The 15,993-nt window shown below is 40.7% G+C and overlaps 1 protein-coding gene across 2 annotated transcripts in view; it reads right to left on the bottom strand.

The window, feature by feature from the left end:
• Nucleotides 1–4,579: 4,579 nt before the first annotated feature.
• TMEM45A (transmembrane protein 45A) overlaps nt 4,580–15,993 on the bottom strand; it is a 29,331-nt gene continuing 17,917 nt past the window's right edge. For both annotated transcript variants that reach the window (XM_065658392.1, XM_065658391.1), the window contains exons 3-6: nt 13,774–13,986; nt 12,859–13,043; nt 10,522–10,667; nt 4,580–9,146 (exon numbers count right to left, since the gene is read on the bottom strand). In XM_065658392.1, coding sequence (XP_065514464.1) covers nt 9,053–9,146; nt 10,522–10,667; nt 12,859–13,043; nt 13,774–13,986 — 638 coding nt within the window. In that variant the 3' untranslated portion in view covers nt 4,580–9,052. The remainder of the gene's footprint in view (nt 9,147–10,521; nt 10,668–12,858; nt 13,044–13,773; nt 13,987–15,993) is intronic.

The raw sequence follows: 15,993 nt of genomic DNA, 5'->3' as shown, positions 1-15,993 counted from the left end.
TGCGAACTGACTCTGGTCCTCAAACTAGACTTGCACATGGTTTGGGGGCTGCTGGCTGGTGCGGGCCAAAACCGTGGCAGGCAAGTATGCACTTGGTACGCACTTTCAGGAGAGTAAATGGCGTTTCCATACTACACAATTTGGGCAAGCAGCGCAGAGCCTTGTTGCATCCCCTTCGTGCACCTCCACCATTAAATATGGTCAGCAGGCATGGCAAAACTGGTAATAAAATCTCTGTCTTCAGATTCCCAGGACATCCAATTCATTAAAAAAAAGGAGGGAAAAAGAAAAAGAAAACAGGTAAAAGGCATAAGTTAAATGTGATGTGGAAAGAAAAGTTACAGCACCAGAACTACCAAAATCAGCATCCTCTTTGCATGCTAGTGTGTCTCCCACTGACAAATTAAAAGATAAGAGATTAAAATGAAGAGGCAGTTAAAATGAAAAGGCAAAACCAGACCTATTTAAAGAACTAATTGGAATAAACACTGTCTTTTTTATCACTGATGATCAGCGGATGAAACCCCTGCGTGGGAGTAGGAACAGCACCTTGCTTTTACATGGTGTTCTGCTTTAGTGAGGAAAGGAGATTAGTTTGGCTTTTTTAATTACTGAAGCACTTACACCTCAGTTTCAGAAACAGAGCTCAAAAAACCTGATGCGATATGCCAAGGATGCACAGAAAACAAGTCAAAAAAGAGTTCAGGTGTCTTGGGATGTGGCCCAATAGTGTAGCCACTACATTCTACTGATACTACTACATACTACTGTTTCTTTAAGGCCGTACAGATTATGAGGGTGTTTTTTCCTCTTATCAATTAAAAACATTAGTAAGATGAGGTATGGATTTAATCTCCTTTGTGGCAATCTGCAAAATATTCATAAAAATACTCATAATCAGAAAATCCATACAGACACTCTATTGAGGAGAGCGCCTAAGGACATAGGAAAGACTGAGGAAATGCGGAAATAATTAAGATTACATTTACAAATGAGAGCTCCAAAATCATTAACGTGACTTTTCAGATAGCCAAATGTCTTAACAATCTGTTCGCAGAAATTTTAGTTAAAGACAGGCTGTGCTGCCACACCAGTGACTGATAATGGGACAGGTGGGACAGGGCTGTTTGCTGTCCCTTGGGCGCAGCTCTGTCTGGCTGGGGATCTGCCCGTGGTAGCTGTTGGGTTACGAGTGTGTCTGTTGTCATAGATCTTTCCCTTCTCCATGTTACTGTCATTAGCTTGGAAAACAGAGAAGGAAAAAGACCGTCTGTGCTGGGATCAGCACAGGGGCATGAGGAAGGCGCGGGGACTGTGGCACAAAGCCGGCGGGTGGGAGGGAGCTTGATGGTGGGAGAAAACAGCCGTCTCCCTGTCATGGAGGGGCTGTTTGAGCCTTTTAACTCAATAAAATGCCAAACTGCAAATCCTCTCCAGGGGGGTTGCACAGGCACTGGCAGGCTCTCTTCATCAGAGGGGCAGAAGTGGGGCTCCGTGGGGCAGGGTAGCAGGGGTGCCCCCTTTGCCCAGTGAGAGCAGCCATGGGTGTAGGCTGGGTGGGACAGTCCAAGGCTGGCCCGGGGTGCATCCCACTGCCCCGCTGGCCCACGGGCTAGGAAGCATTTGCAGAGTTGCCCAGGTGAGCCCTGGCAGCCTGGCGGCTGCGTGGCCCAGATATCTCACTGCTGTTGAACGGTGAACCGCTGCGGTGCTCAGCCTCCTCCTTGTCCGACTCACAAAGAATGCTTAGTACCCTTGCACATGTAAATTACTTTACAGCCTCTTTCCATAAGCAGTTAAATGTTTGCTTTTCTGGGGTTAGAAGGGCCAAGACTTTAAAAATATGTCTAAGAGACACACAGGAAGATACACGTCCCTGCACAGGGCTTGTGCAGAGCAAAGCAGAACCAAGCGCGATTTGGACAGACTAGAACTTACAGATGGGGAAACTGAGTCACAGACTGGTTCAGCAACATTAAGTCAAGCTACATCCAATGAAGCATCAAGTCAGACATTTACAGTGTATTAAAAGCACACCCAGCTTCTGAATCTCAGGTCTGGTGTCCTTTGCTAGTAGGAATATTACTGGATAATAGCAGGGACTTTGCTTACTTACAGGGATTCTTAAATGACAAAGTAGGAAAGAAATAAGAATTAAATCTCATGATTACTGACATTGCCCTTTCTGTTCCCTGGACATAACATCCCTGCTTCACTGCTTTGCATAGCTAATATCGTCATGCACGTCTTTGAGCAGGATGTTGTGTTTAGATATATAAAATACTGTGAGTCCAAAGCCTTGGGTTGCAAGCCCAGGTTTGCAAATGGAAGACAGTTTGTTAACTGGGAAGTGGAAGTAGGATTGTGAGCAAAAACAATTGGGGACTTCTAACTTCGCATGAATATTTTATATAAACTTTAAAGAAAAAAAATTGCTTAAGGAACCAGATGGCAAAACCAAAACAAATCAATATATACATCCTAAAGGATCATACACTTTTATTTATGAAAATATTAAACCATGGTAAATGACATTTAAAAGTTAAATGACCTTCCCACCCAAACTATTCTATAATTCTATGTTTATATAATAGAATAATCAAATTGAAATAAAACCTTATGACTTGCAAATTTGTGTATGTGATGCAGCTGCAGGGAGACTAAGCTGTTCTTGAGTGACTGACATGTTTCTTCTACTTTCCTCCATTTCTTTTGAGCTTTAATTAGCACCAGATGACTTTTATTTCCTTTCTTTTGTTTGTTTTGTTTGGGTTTTTTTGTTTTGCTATGCCATCAGCAAACACCATCTTTGACATTTTTTATGTGTCAGCTGCATCTGGCTGAGCTGGAGTTACAAACTGGTAAAATTCCAGCAAAGCAATGCAAGGTTTCACTCCTGCTGTCATTCCTGTGAGGGGCAGGGAATCAGCACAACTGTTTCTGGGGCTGCTGCAAAGGAGCCATAAAAATCCTGGAGTGTGTCTGTGAACCTTGTGCCTGGTAAGTAATGCTGGAGGCAGACTGGAATGCCGTATACCATGAACACAGCTTCCCTTCCTGTAGTCTTAGAGCGCTGGGAATGATTTCTAGTTGCTTAATTGCTACTCAGTTGGATAGATCTGCAGTCTGTTTTCCATTTCTTCTTTCTCCTCCTCAGGGAGGCAATGGCTGGTAACCACAGTATGTACACTTAACCACTTCTGCTCCAATTTCATGCCCTTACTGTGACGTTGACCTCTTAGGTACCATCCGCTGCAGAAAATTTTGTCATTAAATGGCAGTGGTCTATGTGCAAGAGCTTTTTTTTCTGAATCAAATTGCAAAGTATGCTGTAGTATTTATAATTCTGTTTTTCAGCTATTTTAAAATGTATTTTTATTCTAAGAAGTGAATCAAATACAAAAATCTATGAACTGCAACAATTACATAGTGAGGTGTTAGAAATTACTATTCTGAAAAAGTCGCCTGAGGACTAGTTATGCCTTATTTGACAAATACTAGGCTTTTTACTCTCACATATTTCGAGCAAGTACATATTTTACTTAAAATAGATTTTAAAGGCAAGTGACCAGGAGTTTTCCAGCCATCTTTCTCCCTTTTAACAGATGCGCTGTTGTTGTGCAGTCCTCGGGAGTCAGGCTTCCTTCCACTGCTGCACATGTTAAAGGACATTTTGGATAAAAAGCTGTTCTGTCTTCTTCCACTGATTTCTGTACCAGTAAGTCCTACCCCTGCTGCTGTAGTTCAGAGGAACTGAACCATGTGGGAGGAGGGCATTAAGGTATGAGATACACCAAAGTGTTTTAGTGCCTCTGTCTATTGATGAATGAACCTGTAGGACTAAAGTGCTTTGCACTGCTGAATTTACTTGGAGCACACAAGGCACAATGCTGGAGAGCACCGTTGAACTTAGTTTCCTGTGAGGGGCCTCCAAATGCCACGCTCTGACTCCTCTCCAATGGAGCCAACCATGAGGCTTAAGGTGAGACAAGCTTCTGCCACACACTGAAACTGGTCCGTCTTATACAGAGCCAACGCCAACATGTGCACTTTACACAATTTCCCAAATGGGATGGGACATGCAGCCTGTCACTGGTTTTTCCTTGAAGTCAACCATAAGAGTAAGCAGTCGCACTGGCAATGTGGTTGGGGATGGCTGAGCCCAGCCCCAACACCAGGGGATAGAGTGACATTGGTACACTCACTTTTCTGATGCAAACTGGTTGGTTTCCCAGTTGGTTTATTTAAAGCTACTCCTAGATTTTAAAAGTTTCTGGATGGTAGTTTTCAGAAGTCTTATGCGACTCTTTCAGATTTGTGAGCAAACATATGACATGGGAAATTAGGAAGTTCTGACCTCTCTCTTACCTGGTCCAGGAGAAATTTAGAAGTTTTCTCATGTACAGGTAAGTGCATCCCACCCAAAGTTCTCCATAGCTGACAAAGAAAACCACTCTCTGTCAAATATGTAGCAAAGTGGTATCAAATCCTTGGAATGAAAAAAGCAAGCCATAGGACTGTAATCTTTAATGAATAATCAGTTTATCTCCAAAATGCAGTCTGAGAGTAGCCAAAATTATTTGCTACTTTTGTCCAGTATGATCTCTAGTTTTAATTTTAGAAACTGCTGAAAAATACGAAAAGGACAAAATCTGTAATTGCCAACATTTCTTCAAGTATTACAGTTTTTTCATTTAGAATGCATTTTCATCTTATAGGAGACAAAGGTTTTTGTTTTTTCCTTTAAAGGAAAAAGGGTGCAAAGTCAAACAAAATCTTAAATATTTTTATTATTAAGCTTGCCAAAACAGAAAGATCCCATTCATGCTGTTCTCTTTACTTGGCTTGTATGACACTGGAGACCAGATCCAAATCTGGGACTTCCTTTTTCCATAGCATTTGAATTTGTGGATCTGTAAAGCACTACTGCCCAGACCTCAAAAACAGTTGTTTTCACCTGTGTTGTAAATGACAATTAAATCGTAGAATCAAGGGAATTTGACAAGGCAGCACTGACCTTTCCTGAATTTGAGTGTAACTCATTCAAATGTCTGGGTGGGCTATGAGAGTAACATGTCTATCCCACCCTATCCTGCCCCACAAATGGTTACTCTTTTTCCCCTGAAAACATTACAGACATCTTCTATGAATAAATCAATTTTATTTAAATAAAATTAATGGCATGTCTTGTCTATTATAAACTACCATACAGTTTTTCAAAGGCACCAATATTTAACAGTAATTCAAATTTTCTACCTTTTTCTGACGGGCGTTTGTAAACTTGTCAGACTTCCTTCCACTCATTCAACTCAAGCAAAATCTGTTGCTAGTGAAATGCCGAAGCTTGCACCTTTTTCGTTGTAGTAAGTACCTTACTTAAGCTCTTGGGCATCTCTTTTGAACAATGCTTGAGAAGAACAGGTCAGGTGTTCTGCGTAGCAAAAACCCACCCTGGAATGGGGTGTTTCTTTCTTTTGTGGCACCAAAAATACATCAGGCACAAAATCCCTTTGTGACACTCACTGTACGTGTACTGTAAGTATTAACAATTACATTGAAAAGACTACTGTTTCTTTGAGTCTTCAGGATCTGATTTTCCTTGCATTTCTTCAAGCTTAATAATGCAATGCCATCTTCTCTTATGTGAAGTGAGAGATTTTGTAAGAAGCCTGTGTCACAGTGAGAAGTTCTGTATCACAGAATGTATTAGCCTCCAGGTTGGGCTTCTTTAAAGGCATCTTTGCTAAGCATGGTTGCACCTAAACCAGCAGATGTGTCTGATGGGCTTATTCATCCAGTTCTCTGATCATTTATGGGAGATTCACAGCAGGGACGCAGAGAGAGATACAGGTGTTACCTCTCAGCAGGCTGAGTCCTCCTCAGGTTTTCTCCCAACATACAGACCTACAGCCACTTCTGTAGGGGCAGGTAAGGACAGACAGGTAAGGACAGACCACAGCCAACAGGCTGAGGCAGTCACAGGAGGAACTGCAGCAGGCAGCCACTCTTCCAGCCATCACATTCTAGTACTGGTAGGTTTTGTTTCTGAAAAAGCAGGCTTTTTTCAAAAGAAGAATTTGCTAAGCACCCTCCACATTCACAGCTCACTCAGGTTATTGAATCCCATGAGGCTCACTTTGTCAACTGATTTTGGCTTAGCATGACAGACTTTTGTAATAATTCCCAAGTTTTTTTGATACGTAACCATCATCTTCACTGCCGAGCACTGTAGAAGCTTTATACCCCAACCATGTTAACAGGAAAAAAAATTTCTGCTCTTAAAAAAAATCCCAACAATTTAGAGACAAGAGTGATGTGGCGTAATGAAGCTAAGATTATAGCTGGGTGTAATGACACACTGCATAGGGTCAATGTGTCCCTGCAGGAGTTAACAGGCAAGCTCCTCAGCAAAGCTGTGTATTTTCTTTCTGGCTTAGGCCAACAGAGAATCAAATTTTAATGGAACCACAGTAATGAAACTCAGCTCTTAGATTTGCAGAGCAGAGTAAATATAAATTAAATCAGAGATGACAGGGGGATCACTGTAAAGATGAGACAAGGAGCTACAAAAATGTCATACCAATACCTAGCTTACAAGAATGTCCTGACACAGGCTTCATTAAAGTTTGCCAAAATCTCCAAGACACCTCAGAGAAAGGCATTGAAGAAGGACAAACAGTTATTAAGAAAAGTGGTGATCTTTGGCTAGCAGTTTCCCATTTTACATTTGTAAATGTAGAAATATGTGGGAACCAGCTTTTCTTGCTTTCCAGAGCATACTCATCTGGATAATCTGACAACTGGTTACAAGTGTCACTTCACAATACTTGGCAAAGATCTAGAACAATTAAAAAAATGACCAACTGAAGTCTTCTAAGAAGACATATGAAAGCTCAGCCAGTTTGTCGTGCTTTTCTTCCTGCTTAGGTTATCCCTTTAGTTTCGAGATACAGCACCTTAATATTTGTACAGTATTAAATATATCTATCAAGAAAAGCAGCGAAGAAACTTGCATTGTTCCCATCTATGTGAAGCAAAGTACTTTCTGGAGATCACCTTCAGAATAAACGACCTCACTGATTTTGGAGAGGCATTCATAAACCTGGCAGTCTCAAATTCAGCATTAACAGCATGTGCAGCTAAGCAAGGCTCTCCTTGAAAAAGTGGGGACAAAAGGTAAATCTTAAGAATGAAGTGAATATTTGTGTTGCACTGAAGGTAAAATAGCTTTTGAAAAAGCCTCTAATTTATTTTTTTTTCTGAGTCCTGGGATCCCTTTGAGCTACAAACTATTTTCTCACCTATCTTTTTAAGCAATCAGCTTACTGCAATTAGTAATTTTATGCTACTAGTTTTTCTGGTTCACGCTGAAAAAATATAGGGGAAACTCAAAAGTGGATGGACCAGATTCTATAACTCTCATTCATCTACCAGAATCCAGCTCTGCATTCCTTTAGGAGCATCTGGAAATATTTGAATAATAGAAGGAACACACTTCTGCAGCACCAAACCCGACAAACTGGCACTATTTGAACAGAATTTGTTGTCCTGCACCAGCCTGTTTCTGAAAATAATTAGAAAATAATATTTTTAGAAGATGTTCTAAAGGGAAGGGGCTGTTTTGCATAATGACCACCTTACCATAACCACCTTATCACTGATGGATAGGTGAAATGGCCCATGGCCACCAGCATGCATCTCATGCTCTGTCCTCTGAAAAACAGAGCATAGGTGCTGCTGTGCCACAAGCTGCCCGTGCCAGTCTTTCAAAAGACGTATTTAGAGACAGGGCAATGCTTCAAAAGTCCACCCCTTAGGGGCAGTGTGCTTATATACAACACCATTTTCTGATGTCTTTTGCCATGTATCAGTTATTTCCCTTTTGTTGAGGTTGGAGCACATCCCAAGTAACACTGAGCCCTGCTTTTCCCTGTCTCAAGACCTTAGTTTTGGTGGAGAAAATAAATATAATTAATTTTTTTTCTTAATAAATTCACTCACTGCTGTGGGTAGCTGAACATGGAGCTACTATGAAGATGTTTCCCACAGCTCACCGTGCAGCACTGTGCAGGCTGCCCAGCACTTGCAGAGGCAACACAGGGAAAAGGCTGCAAACTCAGCTCATCCTGCCTCCAGATCAGCATTACCCATTCCTGACTCAGCTGCTGGGTCCAGTTGCGGGTCTGCTATGAACCCTGCAGAAATCCACCAAATTCCACCAAAGGAAAGGAGGTAATTTTAGGAAAGAAACTGGCTTTGTGGCCAGGCACTGCCCCACTGGACACCTCTCAGCCTTTCTGGAAAAGAAGTTGCTCCCAGCGCTAAGGAGAAGCAGAGTCACTTTGCTGTCTTTCAAAGTAAAATGATAGCAAAGAGCCAGAGCTATCTAGGCACGAGAATTAATAACTTCAGTGGCTTTTGATCATCATACACCTCTTTGCTCCTCCTAACAAGCTTGGTAGTGTCTCTGCAGGAGGAAGTGAACACAGTACACACTCCTCAGGGAGGTGCTGAACGGGTTCACAGTGAGTAATTCTTTCCATTTAACATAAAGCCACAAGCAGAGACTCAAAAGTGCTGTACAAGACAGGTGCAAGACACTGATTTTTTATCTTGTTCTCCTGTTTTCCAGGTCTGCACAGTTATGTATGCAAAGTTACTTGCAGGTCAACAAATGCGCTTATTTGGACACCCTAATTATGGAAACTTAACCATCCATTCAGCAGCAGCTGGAAAACATTTTGCTTAACTTTTAATGAGGCAAACACACAGACTTCATCATACCACTTCATCCAGTCCAAGTATGTCTAATATTAGTCTGTTTTTCTTTGAAACATGTGATAAGCAAGGTAGTAGTTCCACCACTGCCAATCAATACAAGTCTTACTCTCTGCAAATAAAGATGTAACTTTGTAGACGTAGACAGTACTTGGGTGACAATATTTGCATAGCAAGTTGCAGTAAAGTATGAATAAGATGGCAAACAGATCTAGAAATGAGGTATCAATTAGCCTAATGGTAGAGCGGGAAAACTAGTCAAGCCATATTCATACTAAATTTCATCTTCTGACTCCTGATCTCGTTCAGATGTTTTCAGTAATCCCATTTCCATGGACTGGGACTGTTTAACCTTTGAACGAACTGCCCTGGAAAGAACAGGAGAAAAAAGAGTGGACATACATATTAGAAATCAAATAGTGACTCAGAGGCTTATCTGACCATTTTTACAAAAAAAAATATTTAACTCTTGCATCTCATTGAGGAGTTAGTATGATTGATTTATGAAGATTGTAGTGGGCCACTGTGGAAGATACTGTAAAGAGGAGATAGTGATTTCAAGAACTATCAATAATAATGATTTCAATGATTTCAATTTAACCACAGGCCTTGGTTGTAGATACCTGTATATTAGCACGAGTGACCACTATAAAATGTAAGCAGGTACTATAATATTAGTATGTGCTGCATTTAACAATATCACCTATGTGTATTGCTTGTAAGAGCTTGTTCCTATGGACACATCTAAGAGCATACATCTTAAGCAAACCTCAGTGAAACATCTAGAAAGTTCAAAGTGGTGCAGGCACAAGACTGAGAGCTATGTTCACTTGGAAGAGCACTATAAAGCTGTGAAGAAGAGTAAGTCTGGGGAGCCTCATCTAACGCTGCAGCAGCCGCTGTTCCCAGCATCAGAAGGGATGCAAAATTGCTGTCACCTTCTCCATCGTTGCCATGCTTTATATGACAAACCACTTAACTAGCCTTGAGTGTCGGTGACTTTTGTACTGAGATTCAAAAACAAATGGCACCTCCCTGGTGCAAAGCAAGATGCGAGAACTACCTATGGCCAAAGCATGATTAAATAGGGTTATTAGGGTGGAAGGGGTAAAGCAAGGGGTGGGAAGCATATTTAGGACGGTGCAAGAAGAAGCTGATAACGCATGGCAGAATCAGGCTTGTTTTTACCACCAAGTAAATACTGCAGTTGGAATTTTGTCAGAATTAGCACTAGGCAGCGAGGAAAAAGGCTGTCTTTAGAAATTAAGGGATTAAACTGTCTAGTGAAAAAAAAAAAAATCAGTTCTGATGGCAGGAAATTGATAGCAATGAAACCTGCCTGAAGTTAAAGTCTTCAAAGTTCAGTCTTGAAGCCTGCTGGCCAAGCCACTTGGAATAAGTAGACATGAGCACTGGGAGACAAGATGTTGTAGGAAAAAAAGGTCTCTCCTATTTGTAATTTTTAATTGCAATCATGGATGTGGAAGACTACCAAAAAGATCCCATTTTATGTGAGAAACATTACGCCGCCAGAACTGTACTTTATGAATGTTTTTCCTTTTTCTACTGAAGCAATGAGTCATGCTGTCTTCATTGATTAACAATATCTATTTTCGTTTTGCCTTGCAAGACAATTAATTATTGTGGAAACCTTTTGATTCGTCAGTGAAACCTTTCTAAAATAAAGATCTGGGTAGACTAAGCAGACACATCTCCAAAGTTTTAGTGTTTCAAGTAACTTACCAGCTGACGATCGTGTAATTCACTGCAAGTATAAGAAAAGCAAAGGCATAATGCCAGCAATAGCACATGGTCAGGAACATCATGTTAGTATGATCTGTCTGATTCCACTCTGGGCTACCATTTGGAGGATAAAGCACAAAGCCAATCTGTAATAAAGTAGAAGATATTTAGCAAATGTGATTTGATGTATACCCTATGCCATATCATGTATTATGCTACCCATCACAATGCGGACATTTACTTTTCTTAAAGTGCTGATTATTTCTGTGATGATTATTATTTTTATTATTTTTAATAATTTTGCAGTCACACTTAGATGTGATGGATCAGTTTACACAGTTTTGTGCAGAAATGCCTTTGAAGATGCAGAGCCAGTCCCAGAGACCCCCTGCTCGCAAATTATTGAGCCAGTCCAGCAAGTCCCGCAGTGATCCCACTTACATACTGTAAGGAAAGAGGCTGGTGCTCAGCCACGTATGGCCTGAACTGCAAGCACATCACCAACCAGAAAACCTGCTCACCAATTTGCACTGACTCACTTCTTACCAGCAGCATCTTGGAATGCATTATGTGGTTCAGAAGAAGAATAATAAATCAATAAATAAAGGCAAGCTATGAGTTTATTTCTCCTGGGCCACCCAGGGAAAAGGTCAGGTTTTGAAATTGCGTTAAAACTGAGCTTTCTCATGCAAGGCTATAAGCTCATATGAAATATCTACCTGATTTGTTTACTCAGAGCTGGGAAAGATCAAATTCATATTAATGCATAAGCTGGGAAACTAGTAATCCCAAATTGGGATCTGCCTTGACAAGCACCAGTTCTCTGTACTGCCTAATGCTCTTCAAAGTCACTGCTCAGCAGTTTAGCCGAGAATTTTGGAGCTGGGAAGAGAAGAGGAAGGAGGAGGGGAAGAGTGAATTTTGCATGTCCATGCAGAGAATTTAATGAATGAGGGTGTTGATGATGCAGAAAGAAATCTCCTTTACCTTTTACAAATTTGTCATGCTGCAGCCAGTATGTGGTTTGCAGTCACACATACGGTTGAAGTCTAACATGGGTGTGAAAAAAGCCACACTTAAATGTCTTGTATTTTTAGTTCTTCATTTTTTTTTTTACTTTGAAACAAAAAGCACATTGTCTCTGCAACTAAAGAAATAACTTGTTCTAAAATTAGATTAGGCAGACAACAAAGAATAAATGATTGCATCTAATTCCTCTTATGTAAAGCTTCTTAAATCACTGAAGAAAAGTTTACAACCAAGAAAATAAAAAAATGTGCTGCAGCACCAGGCTCTGGAGTCCACTTCTAGAAAAATAGTGCCATTTCAGAGGTCTGTCTTCTTGCCAGAGCAAGTATTTAAATATTTGATCTGGTGCTGAGTGTCCAGTTCTCCTAAGGAACAGCAAACATTTTTATTCATCGTGTCTGGCCAGCATATAAAAAAGGGAAGCCAGTCTAGACATGCTGGAAAGAAAAATCACTAGAGTGACCTCAGTTCTCTGCTATAAGATGAAACACACATCGGCACTAGTGCTCCTATTTCTTTGTTACAAGATTACAGCAATTCATTTAATTCTCTCTCTTGTTTGACAGGAGAGAAAGGTAAGCTATCAAATATCACAAGTAAGTGAAGGCATGGCAGCTACATTTTGAAGAGTCCTTTTGGGAGCCACATCCCTGAAATAGAAAAGTTTGGGCTGTTACTTCTTCTGCTCAATTTCCCAAACACTGGCAAAAGCCAAATGCTTTATATCACCCCATCTCTTAAGGAGAATTGGGAGCTCAAATACTTCTTAAACCTAAGTTGCCACTGTTGAAATGCTTTTTAGAAAGTAAAAAGAGGCAGCCAACATGAAAGATAATTTGGACCTTCTTTCCTCTTCACGCAACATCAATGAGTGCTTTGCCTCACCTGTCCAGAACTCTGCTGGGCATTCACTCCCTGCTCCAGCAGCTGACAGGGGAAACTGCCTTTGTAAAGAACAGCATATACTGCCAGGCTGTAAAATCACTGCCGTTTGGCAAGGAATTTTGAACAGGATGTTACAGAGATCAGAGGGGATGTTCAATTGCAAGGGAGAGCTCAAAATACCACCTGGGCTTTTTTACAGATTCAAATAAAAGACACTAGAAGTAAACTGGCTGCTTCATCTGTAAAGCAGGTATGATAAATACTTTTGTCTCTTTAAAGGGACATTAAGAATGCATTGTTTTCTATGAGCCCTTTGAGGTCTGTGTTTAACGGGCATATTATATCACGCATGAAACATCTGTAAAGGGGTAAATGACTAAGTTTGGTGAAGGACAAAATTCCTAAGGCAGAAAAGTGACCTACCTGCCAGAACCAGCTGCCTTGTAATATGCAGAGGCTTGTACGAAACATCTCTAGCACAATACTGCCACGGAAAAAAACTTCCAGAAATATGCAAACAGCAGCTCCAAAGATAGCAAATAGCAATAACTGATGAACATGAACATCCAGCATAGCTCTCCCATGAAGATGGTAGCAAAAGAGAAAACCTGGAATCAATTAAGTGATCAGTTTAAAATATTATCTTCCCTTGTAATCTCCCTATATCTGCTTTTAGAAAACAGTGAACTGCTAGCATTTCTCGTTATGCCAATATCACCTTCTCATTTGAACCAAGAGTAATTTTTTGACTGATGCCTATGTACTGTATACTCCCACTATTGAGCTCAGACCAGGAGATTGCATGGGAAGCTGCAGCTCTGTCACCTTTCATTTAAAATATGTTAACAAAACGCCTCGTTCATCCATCTCTGCAGTATAACAAGAGGGAAGCTATGAGATATACTGTGCATACAGAAAATATAAATCGAGTGCAATTCCAACATGTGATTGCTGTGCAGGTAAATGCACTCACACTGGCTTTAGCTAAGAAATTGCATCCCATGGCAGTACATGCATTGAAGCACATGCCCAGGCTACTGAGCACTTATCCAAAACAGGCTTGTGCTGCTATTTTCATAACATTTATGTTGCTGTCTGAGCCAGTTAGGAGAGCAGAGATATACCTCTGCAATTTGTGATCATGTTCCGGGCTGCAGTTCAGGCAAACCCTCAGCGGTTCAAGGAGGGCCAAGACTGATCATTTTTTATGAGTGTCAGGGAGTTAAACACTCAGCTCCCATAGGCTCATTCTCTAAGGTTGATTTGAGAATCCCAAACCAAAGGCTGATACCCTTCTGCAAGTCTGACCTGCACCTCTGCAGAGACAGGTGAACTCACCTTCAATGAACACTGCTAAGGAAAGCATCATCCTGTCCATGGCCACTGGTAACGTGTTGGTCCCATGTGCCACGATGTCAACCAACCCTGAAATGCCATAGAAGAGGTACATGGTGGCATGTTGCCAGTTCATCAGGTGGTCCCAATGCTTTTCCTCATAATTATACAGCTTCAGATGAGGTCCATCGGGAACGAACTGCTCGGCCACCATTCCTGTGCGTGAAAGGAGAAGTATAATTCTTTGTCCTGGTGCTTAAGGTATAGACTGATAATAATTCTTTATATAAACAGTAGAGGCAACAATATACCCCCACACGGCATAATGCCAGTTAATTCGGAGTTTATTCTGCCTTCCTGAGAACTGCTCTGGCTGATTCCTATGTTTTGCTCCCTTCCTCCCAGTTCAGCCATTCCAAGTAAAGTTTTTAACATATTCTCCAAATTCAAATGAAAATGCAGAGAGGCTTAAAATGTATTAATTTTATATAAATTTTCAAGGAAATAGGCAGTGTGTGAAAGAGAGAGAAAATTAGTTGCTTTGCTGAGGGAAAGGCAAAAGAGTGAGCTCAAGCATATATTAACCATCACATAATCCAGAGAGGAGAGAGCCAGAGAAAACCAGGCTTCAGCTCCACCACTCCTGGTGGGATTATTTGCATCTCACAGTTTCCAGCAGTGAAAATGGAGACCCCTATACTGTGTTGCCTTCTTTTTTTCTTTTAAACAATTGCTATTGTAGTAGACCTCTGACTGAATTTTTCAGCTGCCTTTCCCAGTGGTTCAAACATGAGTATAACATATGCTAAAGTCCCTGAAAGAAAGTGTTACTGTTTCAGTCCCCTGCATTATGCAGAATGGCAGAGTTCAAATTCTTAATTCAAAGGAGATTTTACTATAAAGCCATAAAAAGAAATCTCTCCACCATGCAGAGCTATTAAAGGTCCCATGAGAATATACACTGAGTTACAATTTGAATTGCTGCTCCCCCTCTTCCCTTACCTTGGCCCCTTGGTGTCTTGTTAACTAGCTGCAGTATTCCAGAAAGGGGAAAGCTGCTTTTAGATACTTTGTATGATCAATGAAGCTTGGGAAGGGTTTAAAATACGTTGTGCTCTAAAGACATCAAAGTTAATTTTATTGTTTATAAAACACAGGCCAGCATCTTGCTGTATAAGTAGATATGCTACAGAGCAAATGCAGTGATTTTCTACCTTTAAGTTGTCTTTACATGGAAACAGTAGTTTTTACTTATTCTACTGCTTCTAGTGTTTGTTCTTTTCAGGCTTTCTTACTCACATTTTTGACTGGAATTGAAATTGCCAGATGTTAAAATAATAGCTTTTTCTTTCAGAGTCAAAATAAAACTCACTACATTAGTGTTTTAGCTGCCCAGCTACCTCTAGTCATTGACTGGGAAATTTGTAGGAAAGATGTCCCCACTCATACCTCAAAATGAACATTATTATTTAGGTTTTGACAATTTTTTAGGCATATCAAAGTATATACTGTATGCACAACAACACTTCAGTGCTGATGTATGTTAACTGATACAGAGGAAGGAAAAGAAGGAAGAATATTTTGGCACAACCCGAACATTGATTAGACATCAGGCAACTCAGCATCCAAAGAAGAGTAGATAGATAGAATAAAAAAATACTGAAAATTAAGATCCTTTCAACTCGTGACCCACATGTGCTGAGCTCCCGTAGTCCCCTGTTGTTTAGTTTACTTACTCTTTAAAGGTAAATTGCTAACATACAGTATGCTGGAATGTAAGCAAGAACTCGAGACTTCCAGCTGGCTGCACAAATCTGCATTTATTTTATCAATAACTCAGTGGAGCCTACTGACAGCTGCTCTGGCTGGATTCAAAATAGAAAGGCAACATCCCCACAGTCTGGTGCTCCCAGTCTGTATGTGAGAGCCCCTTGCCTAAATGTCTTATCTCCCTCTCTGAAGTAGCGAACAGCATATGAACATGCAGGTGGACCAGCTGTGAAGTAGTCAGGAGACCTTGAAGAAGCTCCAGAAGAGTGCTATGGATGGAAATCATGTTACAGTCGTAACTATAATATGTAATTAATAGCAGTAGCGCCACTAGTTCTTAGCTTCATGGTGTACCAAAACAGAATGACATATGTTTTATCAGTGAACAAAATTAAAACAAAAACAAACTAAAAGTGTTAAAAGGCACAGCCTTTTTGTTGTCCGCCCCAAGTC

This window comes from Caloenas nicobarica, chromosome 1 (genome assembly GCF_036013445.1).
Source record: "Caloenas nicobarica isolate bCalNic1 chromosome 1, bCalNic1.hap1, whole genome shotgun sequence".
Classification (NCBI taxonomy): domain Eukaryota; kingdom Metazoa; phylum Chordata; class Aves; order Columbiformes; family Columbidae; genus Caloenas; species Caloenas nicobarica.
This window is presented reverse-complemented; position numbering and strand designations above follow the sequence as displayed.